At 39.0% G+C, this 20,257-nt stretch overlaps 1 protein-coding gene across 4 annotated transcripts in view; it reads right to left on the reverse strand.

Moving 5' to 3' along the window:
- Positions 1-6,889: 6,889 nt before the first annotated feature.
- Positions 6,890-20,257, reverse strand: part of LOC145673060 (membralin) — a 450,418-nt gene continuing 437,050 nt past the window's right edge. For all 4 annotated transcript variants that reach the window (XM_081742403.1, XM_081742400.1, XM_081742401.1 and 1 more), the window contains one exon: positions 6,890-8,327. In XM_081742403.1, the coding sequence (XP_081598529.1) occupies positions 7,851-8,327 (477 nt within the window). In that variant the 3' untranslated portion in view covers positions 6,890-7,850. The remainder of the gene's footprint in view (positions 8,328-20,257) is intronic.

The raw sequence follows: 20,257 nt of genomic DNA on the forward strand, positions 1-20,257 counted from the left end.
CTTCCATGCAAATACCAGCTCGTCGCCAATTGTAAGTAATTGTTATTATAACTAAATTCCGTGTTGACGAATACGGAAACTTTACTGTACTCAACGTGGGTTCAATTCGTTAATTGGGCGGTTTTATGGTTCATAGAACAACACCAACTTGACTCACTCGTAATCCGTAAACAAATAAGTCCAACTAGAATAGTTTCCGTTTCACACCTATCTTTATTATCATCACCTCATATGACCACATATACCGTAATAATCTACCACTAAATGCCACCATTTACACACATTAATCGCTAGCCCTCTTACAATTGGGCTTTCAACTTCAATACTATGGCATCCACATCAACAATTATTCGATATTCAATTCAGTACATTACATTACTAACAAACACTAACTCCTTCTTTCTTTCTGAAGCATGTTCAAAATTGTTTCGCGCTTTCCGCCACATATCTTTCTAATTCCCTACAGGTGGGATAGGTGAAAAAACAAAAACAAAAAAAAAACATTATGTCATTATTTCAAAAGTATAATACGATATGCAAGTTGACCCACCTTTCCATTTAAAAATTTTGAGTTGAGCCCCATTTGGTACCCTGGGACAATTTATTTTACTTTGATACGTTGTGCTTTTGAAATGATTTTTTTTCTGTTTTCATATGTTTCACCGTTTCCGATTTTTCAGGGTTGCAACGGACTTCACGAACACGCTTCAAGATTTTAATAAAAATGAGTAAAGTGCTGCCCCCAAACTGAATGCTTGAGACCTCTTCAATTTTGTAACAGTTTTGATCTTACCTTGACCCAAGCTTTCAGGAAATATATACATCACCCCCCCCCTTTGTGAGTTCAGGTTCAAGTACATTCTAGTTAGCCAAATTAACAGGTTTTCCTGAATCAGGGGAGCACCCTTCTTCTCGCGAAGAGCCTAGTACTGTATTCCCATGAAGAAACTATGGGTCTAATTCTGTAACGGTTTTGTGTCACCGCTACTAGGCTGTTTTGGTTAGCGATAATAGGCTTAACAGACTTTATTCACGTTTGCATGTTTTGTGTAGGGTTGCGCTGAGCTCAGCAATTTTTAATAAGCCTGGTGCGGAATGTAACCCTATATCTGTGTAATGTCAATCAGTGTTATTCCACTCTCGAAAAGTGCTGCTACTATCTACTTTCTCAGATAAACATGCAGAATTAGAATTTTTATATAAGGAAGAAAGTATACAGGTGAAGTGCAAGGTTAAATCTGTATGCTGTGTCAACCATTTCTCTGATAAGCAATATAGTTTTATTAACAAGGTATACAAATGTATATAGAATTACGTTGTTTGAGGAGAGACCAGATTAGGTGGATTCCTGCGTGGATGTGCTCCTCTTCTGTGCGCGTCTATTTGTTTTTCTGGATTATGAATTTCAGTGTATTTCTTCAAGCACTGGATGCCCATCACAATATATGGATAATCAACTATGATTGATAACGTATATATATATATATATATATATATATATATATATATATATATATATATATATATATATATAGAGAGAGAGAGAGAGAGTGTGTGTGTGTGTCAATGTTCTAAAAGAAAAATTGGTGACCATATGTCAGGAAATGCATCGTTACAGAGTTACGGCCATTGAGCCGTCTGATGCTGTGAAATAGTAACATTTTGGACGCTGCTTAATGTGACTCAATTTAAACATCAATAACTCACCTCCCAATTAAGGTACTAAGACAATTTTGACACCAATGTGTTCCTGAAGGATGAAGCTTTCGACGGATATCTATTTCTTGTATGTAGAGGGTATCACGGTTTATGGGGAAGGGTAACTACGTGATGCAAAAAAACAGCTAGTTTCCCTCCCCTGTCCTCCGTGGTACCTCCCACATGCATGCAATACATATCGGCGGAAAGCATCATCCTTCAGGAACACATTGATACCAAAATTGTCTTCCTACCTTAATTAGGGGGTGTTACTGAGGTTTAAATTATGAGTCACATTACGGGGCGACCTGGATGTGACTATTTCATAGCATCAAACGGCTCAATGGCCTTAAATCTGTAAGTTTTGCTTGTCTACCCATAAGGAATCCACCCTTGAAATTTTGCCGGATCTTTTTATTACACCCTAGGGAGTGTTTAGGACGTATATAAGGAATATATATATATAGGGAGTGTTTAGGACGTATATATGATTTTTCAAAATTACTGTCGGAATTTGATCATTGTTGCATTAGACTGGGTGACTCATACCGTTAACACAAATGCGTATCAGTGTAGCATAACCCAACAGGTTTCTCTTCGTCATTTGTTTCGGTATTTCTGTTCCCAGATTCTGCCTTTGCAGTCTTTTAATGTGGTTGATATTGTTAGCGAAAATTTTTCTTTGTATTCTTGAATATCCCACGACGTCCGTTACAGTTGTGCGACATTATTTTCGTAGGCGTTATACCCAAATCGATTATATTCTCGTAAAACAACGTTTCAAAAATAGTGTACAGGACGATAAGACGCTACCAGGAGCGGGCATCGATTTGGACCACAATCTCCTACACAAACATGGTTACCTAGTAACGGAAGAACAAGCTTAGTTCAAGCCAATCAAGAAATTGAGAGGATAAATCGAAAATGGAATTTAGAACGGCTAAAAAGTATGGATAGTAATCTGAAAGATGAGACAGAAGATAAATTCTGTGCAATAACTGACAGGGTACCCAGATACACTGAATAACGTCATTGGCAAGATAGAAATAGCGTCGAAAAAGCCATGGATAACTGAAGAAATGCTTAAGACATGGAGGAACGCAAAAGGGTGAAAATAACGGACATCAAAGAATACAGAAGGTTAAATAATGAATTGAGAAAAGTAACTGACAAAGCTAGGGAGAAGTACCGAAGCAATCTGTAACGAAACAATGGAACTCCAATGACGTGGCAGATATGATCTGATGTATCAGATAGTACAGAAGAACTAAAAAAATATCGAAGATCAACAAGGTTATGTAGCCCATCAAATAATCCTTAGAATCTGGAAGGAATACATGAAGGATGACCAGAGGAACCACCCAAAAAATATTCTAAATGAAGCAGAAGTGGGTGAAGAAGACAAAGGACCCAGTATACTTAAAAGTGTAGTAGTAAAAACCATCAAAGATATGAGACGGAAGGCCAATGGAGACACCGAAATATCAACTGATTTGCTCAAAGGATTAGGAGGCAATGCAATGAAACTACTGACTTCACTTAGCAAAAAAGATCTACCTGAGTGCAGAATGGTCGAAGGATTTCCTTGATGTTACAATGATTGCATTATCTACGAAAAAGCAAGCAAAAAAGTGCAGTGATCGCAGAACCATTAGCCTAATTTCCCATACTGATGTTATTGCGCTCATATTGAATAAGCGGTTGGAAAGGAAAATAGAAGAAATGTTGCAGGAAGATCAATTTGGATTCCAGAAAGCAAAAGGCACCAGATATGCTATTAGGTTGGTAAGATTTATATCAGAACCACTTTTCGACGTAAAGGAAGAGTTGTGTTTATCTTTCATTGACCAGCAAAAAGCTTTCGACCAGGTCCATTGGACCAAACTTCTGGAGATATTTAAAAAAGTCGGGGTTAACTGGAGGGATCATCGACTCACTCGCCACCTGTACTCAGGACAAAGGGTAGCTGCGCCTGAACCAAAAAGCAAACAGTGTGGAGTTTGGAAGAGAAGTTAGACAAGGATGTAGTATGTCAATCCAGTTATTCAACAGTTACAGTAAATGATTAATGAAGGAAGCATTAACAAGTTGGTTATTTTAAATTGGAGACAGATCATCACCAAGGTGAGATTTGCGGACGACACGATTATAGTTTACTACATGAGATGATGGAGAGAATAGTTGCCACTAGAAAACAACATGGAATGGAAATCAATATCGAAAAATCGAGTCACGAAAATCCTGGAAACACGCCCTTAAGGGTAAGAGTAGAACAAAGAAAACTTGAAAAGGTCGATCATTTCAAATATCTGGGAAGTATTTTGACGACAGACGTTTAGAACCACGAAATAAATTGGTATTTTTCAAGAAGCGTTGTAGCAAAAGAAGCGTTCAACAAGATTAACCCTAATTTGCAGGTTTAACATTACAAAGGAAGAAGCTGGTCAAATGATAAATATAGAGCATGGGATTGTATAGTTGAGACTTGGACGTTACGGAAGTTAGCAAAGAAATACTTAGAGAGCTTCGAAATGTGGTGTTGGAGGAAGATAATAAATAAAATAGAGAGATGAACAAACGAATATGTTTGGAAACAACTAGGTAAGAAGGTTAAACTCATATTCTACATCCTTCAGAGAAAGGCCAACTGGATTGGACACATGTTGCGAAGAAATTGATTTCATCATACTCACATTGAACGCAAAATGACAAAAAGGAAGGAAAACACATCTTACCGATGATTTGGAAAACAAGAAAATATTGGAAGTCGAAAATCGAGAAACGTGGAAGAAACATTTCCAGACTCTTAAGTATTGAGGAAATCCCTATTAGTCCCAGGACCTGCCAACAGGCAGAACACTTAATATTTTATTAACCATATTGAGTACTGTGGTAGACATTAAACATCAACTGAACGAAGGAAAGTCGTATTATTATTCAATCGAAACTCTTCGCTAATTCTGTCAAAGGATTTGAAGTTCAAAATATATAGAACAATAATAATTCAGTGTGAACTTTTTTGTCTTCACCTGTTGTGTTGTATGATTGCGAAATATGGTCGCTTACTTTGAGGGAAGAAAATATTTGTAAATAAGTCCTGAAGCGAATATTCGGACCAAGACGACAAGAGTAGGGAATGGCGGAAACTTTGTATAATTTATACAGTTTACTCATCATTGCTAGGGTCAGTAAGTCAAGAAGGTTCAGGTGGGCAGATCATGTAGCTAATATGGAAGAAAGTAGGAACACTTTCCAAATTTTAACTGGAAACCCAATCGGAAAAATACCACTTGGAAAATCTAGGCTCAGATGGGAGGAGAATATTGATATAGATCTCGCAAAAATAAGAATCAATGTAGAAACTGGATCCAGTTGGCTAAGGACATAAGTTAATGGAGACTTCGTCAACGCGGTATTGAACTCTCGGGTTACATTACTCACAGAATTAGTTAACTCGTCCCACATACATAGTTTTTCTTTTTCGTAGGAACGTAAGAAAACATGAAAAAATAGACAGGGCCTCATATTTTCTTACAAACATAGAGGATTAACTATTGGACTATCTAATGACCTTCTTCCGTCATTTTCACATCTTCTTTCTTCTACTCTATGTTTTACAACGAATCATTAGAACCAGGAAGAGTGCGTAAAGGTATTATTTGATAGTCTTATTTTGAGTTATCAAAATATTAAAATATTTTACGTCACTACCGAATTAATATGTGTATAAAGCTATTTGATTTACAGACATCTTTTCATTATCTTTGTTTACAATTTTCTGTGGTTTGGTTGAATTATATTCATATACCGATTGTCGAAAATATTATGTGCTTGGGAGGCAATGTGTTGACTAAACACAACCTGGACAGCCACGGATTCCCTGGGCTGAAATGCAGAAGAGTTATCAACTATGTTCGTGTACAATTGTAATTGGAGATAATCCAAGGATTGTCACAAAAGTTTTAAGCTAAGAAATATAACTAGACATGTGGAACTTACAGGTCATATTTACTGAATTTTGAAACGAATTTGTACTAAATTGGGTGTTAATATATACTTTTTCTGTTTTTGGAGGTGAAGAAGGGCAATAGAGCAATCAATATTTTACCAAATGAAGAAACTGAATGAATACCTCTGAATATTGAATATCTCTATAAGGGTTTCCCGCCGCAGGATATCTACACCAGGATTGGAGATGATCCTTGACCAGGAAGACTCATTGAAGCATTAACCCAGGAAAACATTGACCAAGTTCATGGAAATGTCATAAATTATTGTGGATTGAGCGCCGGGCACATTGCTGAGACACTGGGGTTGTCAACTGCACGCGTTGTCAGAATTATCATCCAGTATCTGACAATGAGGAGAGTTTCAGAGAAATATGTTTTATTTTGAATAAAAGAGAACTAGGTGAAACATTTTGTGGAATAAAATTCAGCGTTTCCGGCAAATCCAAAATTCCTTTCCGACTCGAATTCCAACGGTAGATAAGGCGTGGGTCCATCCTTAATTACCAAGCCGCAAAACTAAGTTTTAATCAGTGAAAACATTCCACCTTCAAAAAAGGCTGTCAGTCCCCTTAATAGAAAAGGTGATAGCCACTTTTTTTTTCTGATTCGGAGGGTGTGATGATTGTAGATTATCTTCCAAAAGGACAAACAGTAGCTGGGGATTATTATGGAAGCCTCCTACGAAAGCCGAATGATTATATTCGGCAAAATGTAATAGAAAATTAGCAAAAGGCGTTGTTTTCCATGAGGGCAATGTGCCCAGCCGCAAGTCGGTTGTTGCTATGCAGCAATTAACCATTGCGCTTTCAAATTAATCCTCCCCACCTTATTCGTCCGGTTTGGCACATTTTGCTTTTTTCATCTGTCCCGAAACCTGAAAAAGAAGTTGAAATGTGTTCATTTTGTCACCGATAATGATGTCATGGAATGTGACATTCTGGACGATTTTTTTTTTTTTTTTTTAACAAGCGGTATACGCGCTCATGACCATTGATAGGCTAAGTGCTTGGAATTTTCAGGGGACTATGTAAAAGTAACACGATGCTCTTTTCATAGTTAGGCTTTTATAACTCTTGTGACAATCCTCATATTATATGACAGATAAAGGTGAGTTATTTGTTATGTAAGTATGAAATTTATATAAAGGAATCTTATTATAACTAACACATTATACACCATAATTTAACATTCATAAGTTTTTAATGTTTTCTCAACACAAGGTATATTACAGATCAAATCATACATCTTATATTACCCAGACAATAATTACTAAGTTTTTGTCATCCATCACAACAAAAATATTCCAATGATAGTTCATTGAAAATAATTTTCAATATGAAGTATTTTGAACTCCAATTTTCCCACTCACAGAGTCCACATAAAAAGTTGTTCACTGAGAAGTATTAAGGGATGCGTTCAGATTGTGTCTTTACATCACTGAAGACAACACTTACAACAACTAAAAGAAAAAAAGGACTCTATAGTGTGCAGTTTAACAGGACACGAGGAGATGTATGTGTGTGTGTATATATATATATACTAATCACTTTGATACTTTTTTTTCTTTTTCCTCCTCTGAAGCAGTTTTCAAATGGGTCACATTCGTCCGGATACTAAAGGACTAATTAGTAATTTCTAGAGGGAAGTAAAGAATTCTTTTTATCTAAATAAAAAAAAATCCGTAAGCTGTATAGGATATTCCGATAACAAAGTCATTCACTTGATAAGGATTTATTTTACGTAACTGCAAAGCCAAACAATTATTGACTGATGCTGTCTATTCTGTATATACTTTATATTTATCTTCAATGTGTAAGGACTTACATACGATCGCCACTGGATCTATTTCGGCCCGGTGGAATATAAATCAATCTTATTATTTTTCATAAACCTCACAAGTACGCACTCACCTTATGCAATCTTGTTGATACATAGAATTAACTTGAGGTAACCATCTTTCTTGGTTATAATAATAATAAAGTTCGTTTCTTCCATATTAGGCCTATCACAACCTATTAGACTCCATGTTTTCATTGACTTATCCGCACTCACACTTTCTAATGAGCACACAATCCTTTTTTTTTTATAATAGAAGACATGAGAAAAAAAGACACCAATTCACCTCTGGCATTTCACGTATTACTACAAAGAAGCAACATTTTCGGTGTTTGCAGACTGTTCTGTTGTTGAAATATCAGATTGGTCTTCACTGCTCACAGTCTCAGTAGACACTGATGCGCCTACAGAAGTTGAAGATTCAGGTAAAGTATTACTATTACTACTACTACTGCTACTACTACTACTAATAGCAGTTGTAGTAGCAGAAGTAGTAGTTGCTGTAGCTTCACTAGACGATGTCACAGGTGGTGACTCCGTACTTCTTGAAGAAGGAACGTTATCATCTTGTGAAGAGCTACCTCCTGTCGTTGGTAATGGTTGCTGTTCTTGTGCAGGGGATTCTTGTCTAACTTCTCCCGTTGGTTGCGCTGGGGGTGGTTGAGGAGGGGGTTGAGGTTGGGCCATATCAGGACCTGGATTTCTTAACAATAACTGCTGTAGTTGTGCCTGTTGTAGTATCACTGGTAACTCGTAATGGTGGAAAAAATAGAGCATGGAGTGCTGAAACGAAAGCAAAGATGTGCGTGTTAAAAACTTGTTTATCCAATAAAAAAGCTGTGACTTGGAACTAAAAGTGACCAAATGACGAAAAGTACCAACGTGCACATTGACCGTTCTCTGGTTTGAATAAAAAATCTCAATTCACATTGACTGTATCACGGAAATATTTTCTTTTAAAATTAACAACTTATAGAAAAAGGAAATAATGTGCAAGATAGTGACTGCAATTAATTCTGATTTTCACTTGATCCTCTTAGATCCAAGCCACAAGTAACAAATTTAATAACAATTTAATGCCCTAAGCATAATACAAATACACTGAGTTGTACCACCTAATCCGTTTACCCCTCTTAACCATATCTTGTTTACTTGCATTTCTTTTTTATCGGGGCACGACGCATAGCGAAATTCTTTTGTCTTCCTTATGTAGTGTAAATTTATTCGGTTACTTTAACCAGATTTGCGTTAGTTGAGTTTTGGTTGTAGTATTCACCTCCCACCATTTTTGACCTTATAAACTTCCAGCTCCATTAGTTGCTTTATGTATGGTGAAAATTCCACAGGTATTGAAGATTTTCAGATAATGTTTAGCATCATGACAGTATAAAATGTCAGTGGTACAATAACGGGATACATAAGAGACATTTTGGTAATTCAGGATTACTCCCATAATTGTTGTCACCACTGTTGCGAGGACTATCAAATACTTCAGCGGTAACACTTTTGGAAATGATATTATTAGCTAAGAAATATGTTATGATCATTATGACATCATAGCGTAACCATAGCGTCATAGTGTTGATTTTCTCTACTGAAAGTAACGTTCAAAATGCTCATCGTAAATTTTATAGTATATCATTTGTTCTAGGTATATACACTTTAAATGTTAATATTGCTTTTGGTTTTCAATAAGGAAAAAATGGACAGCTATTAATTCGCGTGTCACACCCAAATACTGAAAATGGTCGTTGAACTCGAAATAAATATGCATTCTGTCACTCAGTTACAAAATCCTGTGTTTGGAATAACTCAACAAAAATATTCTAGATTATGATAAATACAGAAATTAACAACCGAGTACTCTTTGAAATAGCGGTTTCCAATGTTGATTACCTTCCTCCCTGTTTGTACACCCTGCATACTTCATAATCCCTTTCCCATGACAAACACACAAAACCCTCAATCATATAAAATCTATGAAGCTTGGTAAAGCTAAATTGTAAATGCCATTACAAACGATGTTTTACTCACAATTTCTGTCAATAACTTGCACCCTTTTCGTAGCTCTTCACGTCCCACTCCAGGTTGGAAAGCACTGCTTTAGAAAAGATTAACAGGCTGACTGCCATAAGACCCGAAAACGGGTCTCAACACAACAGGCTGAGTCTGCGATACCTCTATGCCTGTATGGACTTATTAACGTGTGAAAACTAGTTGTCTAGGCCTCGAATATCGCATTTTACTTGTATCCTGACCACAAAAAGCAGTAGTTGTTCATACTTCATAGAAATGGCTTAACATGGTTGTAATTACTTTAGTGGTTTATTTTCGTACTCATTCTTTATAATTTAATTGTGCTATAGTACAGTGTATTAACCGACTTATTGCATGAATTTGATGGTTAAATTTAATTATTTGCACATCTTTATGTTATCAGAGAAAATTTTGTAGTGGTCAAAGTCTGTAAATTCTATTTATTGATGTCTGCAAGACGGATGAACAAGTTTGTTTTGTTCAAATAACCTAATGATTATTTTCAAACAATAAATTTGGCACCACTATGTCTAACACACATTCTTCGATCAAAAGATCCAATATATTTCAATCAAAAATTTTCTTGTAGGTCTTATATCTGAAGAACTACATATAGTGTAGCCAAACCCAAACTATCACTTAACTCAGTATGATGTGCGTATTCCGTAAAAAATTGGAAAACTCGATTTAGGAGCCGTTCAAAAATTTTGTGACCCCTGATCCAAAGACTAATTGTTGGCCAAGATAGTAATCGTTTGATGCATTTTTTTATCATTCCTAAAATTCTTGAGTTCACGTCAGTCAACCTTTTAATGTTTACTGTTGGAATTTAACATCCCTCAAACAGCGAAGGTATATTTGACGTGAACCTACAGTTTAACCTAATATCTGAACATTGCACTCAAATTGGCATGGACATACAGTTTAACCTACGATTCAAACATTATTCTACGATTGACGTAAATCTACACTTGAACGTAAAATCCGAACTTTATACTCAAACCAGAAATGGAACTCGAGCCTCCTGAACAAGTCAAAAGCGCTAGTCATTTAGCGATGAAAAACCCCACAACTTTAGAAGTCAATAAACTGTTCATAGTTGCGATAGAAGTATTTACGAAGGTCGAATCGTTTAGTTACACGCTCTGACATGCATTCGACAACGCAATTAGTATTTCCTTTAAATAAATAAATAAATAAACTTTCACCCTAACTTTTTGAATGACTGTAAAAAGTGAATACAACATGAGATTATATCCTTTCCAGCACTCGGAATGGAAAAGGGGTATTGGGTCTGTCCTAAATCTTCATGGTCCATGATCACAGTCAACGCCACTCAGACCAATGTTGCGATCAAATTTATATGGAAATCTGACAACAGGAGCGGCTTCCCTTTCTCTTTTACTTGTAGAAGAGTGGAGCGGGAGAATCACTCATTAGACAAACATAACGCGAGCTGAACATGGCATAGAGGGAGAAAGAGAACGTTTGCTGCTGGAGTCCATAGTCCGCTGTCTCAACAGTTATTCCGTTCGAGCCACCACCACCTCATGAAACAACGACGTGAGTAGCTTTGGTAATTAAACAACATTAATTACCTTCGGATCATAGATGCTTACGTTACAGAGTGAAAGGAGTCAAAGCCAAGGATGGGCCTTTTATTTCCTTGTTATGACGTTTATAATAATATTTTTTCTACATTTTTAAATTGAGAATTGAGAAGTGTTACCTGTAATTAAGAACTCAACAACTATAGAACCATAACATTTGCACTTTATTTATACTAATTACAATTAGCATAAACAGTATAATTAGTATTAAAAAACTGCTAATATTATGGTTTCTCATACACGCATTCTCAATTTAAAAATGATTCAAGTATTATTTAAGATGTCATAACGAAATAAAAGGTTCATCTTTGTCTTTCACTCTGTAATATAAGAGTTGAGTTGATTTTGGGTTTAACGTCCCGTTCAGCAGCGAGGCTATATGAGACGTGGACCTACTGATTAACGTGGAATCCGAACCACATGAGCTCCCGCCGGGACTCTGTAATATAAGAATATATGATCCGAAGATAATATACTACAATTGCATATACTAACGGAAGCAATAGCAACGTTAGCGTTAGGAAGATAAAATAAACAAGGACAGTAGTTTATTGGACAAGTTCTTTTAGTTACAAAATGCAAATAAGAATTGTTGATTTTGATGAACATTTAAATGAAATGAAATAAAACTTCTAGCGTAAGGTCCCACGATTATATCTAAAGAGGACAGATAATTAATGGAAGTGTACGATTATGAAATAGCTGATGGAACGACATTGTTACAGGAAAGGGGAAAATCCCGACAAAACCCATGTCATCTCTCCGCTAATTCGAATTCGAGTATTAAATTGTATCTACATTTATAACACTAATGTATTTACTATATACTGCATATATTTACCACATGAGCTGCGTTATCTAAATTTGAGTAACCTTTTTGTAACCCACATCTCTCATTTACAGACAAATAGTGTCCCATAGGTATTCATTATTCAGTTGCTTTACTTTACAATAGAAACCCTCTAGTCCACCCTCGGCTGGTTCGCCACGCTAGTTGATCTGAACGTGCTCGAGCCGAACTTGTCCCGATTCGTCGGTGACTCACGATGCCCATTGTCATTTATTCACGATGCGATTAGGATTAGGATTTAGATTTCTAGGCTTTCGGCATCTAAGCCCGTCATGTTTTGAGGGATGACACCCTCGGCGAGCACACTATCCGGGGAAAGGGAAGGGAAAAAAAACTGGGCAAGGAAGGAAGAAGCCGAACCTATAAAAGTAGGTAACACCCCGGCATTTATCTGGTGTGAATGAGGAAAACTTCATTCAGAGTGGTTGACCTGAAAAAGCGTTTCACACTTTATCGACCGAGTGCCTCCACCGGGAATCTAACCCGGGACCGCTGGCACTCAAGGCGAGAATGTTAGCGACTACGCTATGCGAGGCCACCAGGATTCATTGTTGTTTTCTTACTGTTACCGCATATCCGCTTTGGTGCTCCGTCATCACTTGTATCGTTTCTTTCGTTGTGCGTGTTTTCTGTACTGTACTGTGCAGTTTTAGTGCTTACCGTTCGTTTGTTTTTACTGTAGAGAACAATATAGTCATTTTTGAATTCAGAGATTGTTTATTTTACTATACATCCGTATTTTTATGTATTTTCTGATAATTCGACGTTTCTTGCGTTCCGACCATACCCCCAGTCCCAAAGATGGACGAATTAGAGGTGTTCTACTGTACTAGGTAACGAAAAAATTCTCTATCAACATAGTTCCCTCAAAAACCTGGATTTTAAAATTTCTCAAAAGTCTCAATATCTATGTTGATTTAAAGGTAAGGAAGAAATCATTGATACAAAATAAAATAAATCATTTAATTTCACACTTCCAAACTATGCTATGCCTAAGTGTCAGAAGTCTTATAAAATGGCTATGTCCATCCGTCTTTCAACAAGTATCAGAGCGAAACCGGCAGAATCTATCGAGAAGAGGTTTTTTTAAATCTATTCAGCGTCTCAAGAATACAGGGGCGGATCTAGGATAAACTCCTGGGGGGCTACTTAAAGTTACTTTATTTTTACGAAAAGATTCGGCTTTTGTAGTACTGATGTCTCAATCGCTGGAAAGGAGCGAGTGACCCTTCGCCCCCTCCCTGGATCCGAATATATAAGAATATGTTTCATTTCCTCCACAAACCCTCTATTCAAAACAGAAGTGGTAGAAAAAAATCATTTCCGGTTTCGACGTTGATCAGCACAGAACGAAAACGGTAATAACGTGTGGTAAAAAAAAAACAGAGACAAAGTTTAATGGGTGGCAACACTGGTATATGGAACAGGGTGGTGGGCGTAGCCACACCTACGTGTACAGTGATATCTTGACAGGTAAACAAAGAAGACTGAGAAGGTAACAGGCACGTGCAGAGCCATGGCTGCATCGGAACAAGAGGAAAGGCGAAAAAAAGTTGAATTGTTCCTTGAACTGCTCCCTGATGTTCCAGTTGCGGAAGTGGTGAAGAAGTTCGTAGGGCTTGGATATGCCAGGTCGTGGGTTTATAAAACAATAGGAAGAGTCGAGAGTGGACAAGGGTCAAAAAGGAATGCGGGAAGTGGGCACCCAAGGATTACTTTGGATAAAAACCAAAGGCGATCCCTTGCACGCAGAATGTCATCGAGGATTGGTGTATCGTACAGGTGCATGGGGCGGAAGTGTGGTCATCACCATGCAACGATGAAAAAAGTAGTGCAGAGCATGGGGTACATACAAAGGAAGCAGCGAAATGCCCCCAAAATCAATGAGAGCCAAGCAAAGAGACAACGACAAAGGCTCGCCACTCTTTTCAAAGAACCAGAGAACGTCCATTTGCACTTGATGTCATCGTCGATGATGAGAGTTACTATCCGTTCAAATGCAACAGGCCGTTGAAGTACTTCAAGAAGAAGGGAAAGGATACAAATCCGGACATCAAATATAACAGGAAGGCAAAATTTGGCCCAAAACTGATGGCATGGCTCGCTGCTAGACGCAAAGGGGCTTCGGAGCCATTTTTCATGACCTCTGGGGGTGCCATCAACGCGAATACATACATAACGGAGTGTATCGAGTCTCGACTGGTACCATACATACAGGAATATTACCCAAATAATGAGGGATACGTGTTTTGGCCTGATTTGCCATCAGCTCATTATGCGAGGCAACTGTCGCAAAACTTGACGAGTTAGGAATTAGGTACGTTCGCAAAGAAGACAACCCCCCAAATGTCCCTATTGAGGAATTCTGGGCAACTCACAAGGCTTTGGTCTACGCCAATGGATGGGAAGCAAATTCCAAGGAAATCTTGATCAAGTGGTGGAAGAGAACCTTCTCCGAACTTCCTTCCCAGTATTGGCAAAAGTCTTTCTCAGGCATATATAGGAAGGTGCGCTCAGCTGCTAAACACGGACAGGACAGTGCAATCCATTGATGCCTATGTCTGCAATACATGTCCAGCATTTACATGCTTCCAGTGATACATTATTGTAAGTGTATAATAAAGAGTTACTTGCTGAAACCTTTGTCTGTTTTTTTTGACCACACGTTAGAATGGACAAGTGGTTTTCCTGAAATCGATTTAGCATACACTATAACACACTACCAAAACCGGAAGTGGTTTATATCTACCTAGGTACTAGCACTTCCGGTTTCAATATTGATTTACATAGGGAATAACTGTAAAATACATCGAGGGGTGACTTTTTGGAATAGAATCAGCGTCCCAGAATAAGTTCCATTTCCTGCAATAACTCTCGATTGAAAACAGAAGCGCTAGAAATTAACCGTTTCCGGTTGCAACTTTCATAGTTATAGAACAAAAACTACAGGGTGTCCCACTCATGAGAGGCCACGGGAAAAGTGATATAAAAATCTTAATAAAAGTAGGTATGAAACCAATTGAGAAATGAAGGTACATTGCAGGAGGTACTGGAAGCTACTTCCCCCTTGTATACACAGTTCAACACGGCGCTGCATTTTCGTGAATGTTGCTGCCAGAGTATTGGATGTGACTGCCTGGATTTCACGGCGGATATTCTCATAAATTCGTTGACGTGGCAGCATTGTAAATCTGTAAAATGTGGCAACAATGAGATTCCGCGAGCTGTGTGTGTTTCGTATTTCAGTGTAGCCTGGTGTAAGTCGTCGATACCGCAACAATACTTGCTTTAGACGTGTGGCATGTTGTCCGATCTTGCTGGTACCAGCCAATTGTCAGTTCCTCATCATCCAATTGATTCACAAATTCATGGAACAATACCTGGTACTCTTCACCAGTGACAGTAGTGTCAAAAAAGCTTGATGATGCACTGCTGTGATAATGCACAGAACACTCCTACCTTCTGCGAATGAAGGGATCCTCAACGACTGCATACTGGTTGTGACTACTCCATAAACGTACGTTTTGTAAGTTTACATTTCCTGACATGTCTTAAAGGAACCACTTATCCAATACTGTTTCACAAGAAACATGCGCTCTTCCACGGAATATCAATACAGGAACAGTAAGCCAGGCTACACTGAAATATGAAACACACACACACAGCTCGCGGAATCTCATTGTTGCCACATATCACAGATTTACAATGCTGCCATGTCGACGAATTTTGAGTAACATCCGGCGCGAAATCTAGGTGGTCACGCCCAATACTCTGGTAGCAACATTCACAAACAGGCAGCGTCGTGTTGAACTGTGTATACAGGTAGAGGATGTCATTTCCAGCATGTGTAATGTGCCTTCATTTCTCAACTATAGAGGTATGTCATATACAAATTTGGTTTCCCACTCACTTTTATGAAGATTTTTTCCGAGGTCTGTTACGCGTGGGACACCCTGTATAATAGATTAACAGCTGCTTTCTCCAATCGTTTAAAAGGCTCAAGAAAGAATACTATTTCCACCCATATTATTCCATTAAGACCGGAAGTGGTGGAAAGTAACCCCTTTCCGGTTTTAACGTTGATCACTATAGAACAAACACATTAATAGAGGCAAGCGGTTTTTGGAATCAATTCAACGTCTCAAAAAAAGGATATTATCTTCACCCATCTTACTCTACTAAAATTGAAAGGGCCGCAATCGCAGCCAAGTGAAGTGGACTTTGTGGTGAACAAACATTATGTGCATGGATTTTCTCTAGGTTCTCCCTTTCTTCCCACTTTCGTCATTTCCCTATTAACATCCATCTCATCATCACCGTACCCACACCGTATTACTTTACTAAGCCGGAAAAGCTAAATATTTACTACTGCTTCCGAGTTCAGTATTGATTTTCATCGAACAAAACCAGTAACAGATATCGGGAAACATTTCTTTGGGAACCGTTATATCTTTCTAAGAGTAAGATGTATCTGCTCCATTAACACACTATTGAAATCGGAAGTGGTAGAAGTAAACCGTTTCCGATTTCAATGTTGATAGCAGAAAAAAACAGTAATAGATAGCGACAAGTTTCTTTAATTGATTCAGCGTCTTAAGAGCAGATTCTATGATATTTTGTATATCTCTATTAAACTGGGAGTGACAGAAATGTACAACTACTAACCCCGCAGTGGCCGGTTCCAAGCCCGTGCTGGGAAAGGGGGAGAGACCCCCTGTATGTGGTCTGGTCACATGCCTTGTGGTAGCCAGAACCCACAGGGGGAGATAGGCTTTCGGGAGCAGCGTGGAAACACGCTTCACTCTTATCTGTCCTGTGCTAAAAGGTGGCAACGATCTATTTAGTTGTCGGTGCAAATCAGGATAACAACCTACAGGCGGAGGTGAGGCTTCGGCTATCCTCCGAAACGGGCGACTAACTCGTGCCATTGGAACTGGGAGAGTACGTGTGACCTCATCACGTCCTCAGTGAGGTAGGTAATCTTTGACTGCCGTACCTACCGGTGGAGGTGAGCCCTCGGGTATCCCCCGAATTGGGCAACTAGGCCGTGCCCTTGGGTCCGGGAGATAAGGCTACATGGTGCCCCAACACGTATGAAAGAGTGGGTAGTTGGTGTGTCCAAGAGTGTGGGCGGATCCAGTGCCCTACAGGGAGGATGATCTAGGTTGTCCTCAAAGAGAGTGTAGTGCGCTCTCTTGGGTCCGGGATGGGATACTTAGTATCCTAACGCATACTTGTACCTCAGGAGTGCTGAGGAAGTGAGTCACTCCTTCGTCCCAGGCTTACACATTCACTGGGTGCAGGAGTTCACGACCCTACCAGGAGAGTCGCCGCTCCCAAATGGCCATTGTCTTTAAAGGCAGACAGTCTACATCAGCCATTGGGTCTGGTAATGTACGGTGTACCTCTACCATAACTAATGGTAGTTCCGTATTGCTTGAACGACCCTACCGGGGGGGGTGTCGGATTCCTGCCTGCTGGGGGACAAAACAGGTGGGGGAGGGGCTAATCTCAGGAATTTGGGTAACGGTTCTGATCCTGCCAAAGGGAGGAAACTGTAGGATATGGGCTGGCACCAAACTCAAATGGTGACAACACGTACCATTGGGTCCGGGATGAGATACGGGAGTATCTCAACGTATGCGTGGTACCTCTACACGACAAGGCGGTTGCCAGTTGAACGATAGAGGTAGACAGGGCCGGGATGAACAAGCCCACTCGGGCATTGCTTGGGGCCCCGGATTTGGGCTCTGCCGGGCTGTTGTCATACCGTGGGATTCGGTACCATGCGGGAGCCAATCCCAGGTAGCTGGGTAACGGTGAGCGTATGGGGCAGGTGAGCTTGCCTTGAAACGCTCGGGCGCCATGCCTGCAGAGCATGGTAGGACTGACTCGTTAGCAGTCTGCCTCAACCAGGTTAACTGCGAAGCACTCAGGACTTCGGTCTGGCCGCGCAGTGGGCGTATCCCACTCCCTCAGAGAATGGGGTTACATTGCTTCGGCGAGTTAGAATTAGGGGACAAATTCTGACGGTGCACAACGTGCACGAGCATTCTATAGCGTATAGAGGAATCACGGACGGGGTGCGATACATTTGAGCAGTACCCGTCCATCAAATAGACCGAACGGTCGCGGGCATGCTCCCCATGCATGCAACTAAGCGTGGCAATAGTAGACCACTAGCAACCTATGTACAACTACTAAACAGGTTTCATCTCTCACTATCTCTCTATTCTATTCGGGAGTTGTAGACAAGCCTTAATATTGAATTCGTATTGGTTTGAAAGTATAGAGTAGTTTCACTCACTTGTTTAAAACAGGAAATTGGTAACGCCATTCAGTAGAATAGAATAAAAGAAAAACTTTTCTTAAGACTCACAGAGCTATAATTTTTATCGAAGCGGATTCTATGAATGTATATGCTACTTCGACAGTATCCTGAGTTTCAGACCTTATACAAGTAAGTTTTGTTTCACAACGTGAAATTGTCATGTACTTCCGCACTATGGGGATCAATATTAAAACTCTATAGTCTGGCTTCCCACAATTAATGCACTATCTGGTTTCAATAGAGGGATAAGGACGAAGATAAACGGATTTATGGAATGCTGAACCCATATCAAAAATAATGTCTTGTTATCTCTTATTGTCCTACAATTAATTCACCATCTGGTTTCAATACACGGATAAGGACGGAGATAAACATATTCATGGAATCCTGAATCCACACGAAAAAAAATTTCTCGTTATCTTTTATTGTCCCACTATTAATCCACCATCTGGTTTCAATAGAAGAATAAGGACGAAGACAGGTGGATTCATGGAAAGCTGAATCCACATCAAAAACACTTCCTGTTATCTCTTATTGTTTCTGTTCTGAAACAGTCGACAGACTGACGCATTGACATAGTCGTTCTATAGGACTTCCATCATCATGCAATATGGTTCAGTAGCCATAGGCCCTAAATAAAGGAAATCATGTTAAATGAGACATCTTTTCTTATTTTGAGTATATTTCCAGTGGTATTTAAGCGAACTATTTTGTATTTATCCGGTTTGTAACTTTTCTTAGAAAATTAAATAATGAAATCTTTCAGCTGAGCGCCCTACTATAATGCTCGTTACGCTAAGGGAGATGATGATTAAGGCAAGTGAATGCTGATTGGAGAATTGGTGGAATGACAATATGGGAGGAAATGGTTTACCCCGAGAAAACCCACACACAATATTATCCACTACAAGCTTTTAGGTGACCGGGGATCGAACAACGGACCCAACGCAACAGCCGTAAGCCTTCTACTACTGTGTCATCGTGCCCGCATTTTTTCGTTAGAGAACCTATAGTTGGATAAATACATGGTAAGTGATTCGAGGGAAAATCACCTGCTTATGTATAAACAAATTTCCAATATCGCTTTACGCAAAATTGTTGTATTGTATGATCAACAATCTTTTGGTCGGGGAAGTTATTTATCAACTTTTTTTTTTCAATCAAAATTTCCGTAACTATGATCTTTCACCACCATTAGAAAAAGACTCCCTTAGCTAAAAGAAAAAAATTCTTTTTCCGTAGGAACAAAACTGGATATGGATAGCATGTACTATTCTTGTCACTCACACGAATTTGTATTAGTAGAAAAATAACGAAAAATTGCCAAAAATTAAAACCGGAAAGCAATTTCCATTTTACTTAACTGTTTCCACTAATTCAAGACTTCTACTTTTGCAGTATAGGTATTTTTCTTTTTTAATGGGTTGAACACACGAAAAAAAAAAAAAACGCTCATTTTTCAACCAATTTGATTTCAACACTTTGCAAAGTACGGTAAGTTAATGAAATTGTGCTTTTCTGACATTTATGAAGCAAAAACGGAAACATCACGTAGTTCTTTTTCAACCCAACTTTTTAATACTTTCTTTGCATTTCCTGTAGACAATATATCACCAGCAATAGCCAAAGCAAAGAGAGAAAGGGAGAAACACGGTGTGTATGTGTGTGTGTGTGTGTGCTGGAAGAGGTGGCGCCTCGATGCCGTATGTAATGGAGAGACCATTGGGAGGGAACTTGCCTGGAGGCGTGGAAACCTCCCCTCCCTCCCCCATGAACAACCGACGACCTGGCCCATGCATTTAATCAATTTGGAGGCGAGTCATTAGAGCGTGGGGCTACAGCGGGACGTCCATTATTCGGAGAAGTTGAGGCCCAGCTCTTAATC

The sequence above is a fragment of the Thermobia domestica genome, chromosome 16 (genome assembly GCF_964235325.1).
Source record: "Thermobia domestica chromosome 16, izTheDome1.hap1.1, whole genome shotgun sequence".
In the NCBI taxonomy this organism is placed as follows: Eukaryota; Metazoa; Arthropoda; class Insecta; order Zygentoma; family Lepismatidae; genus Thermobia; species Thermobia domestica.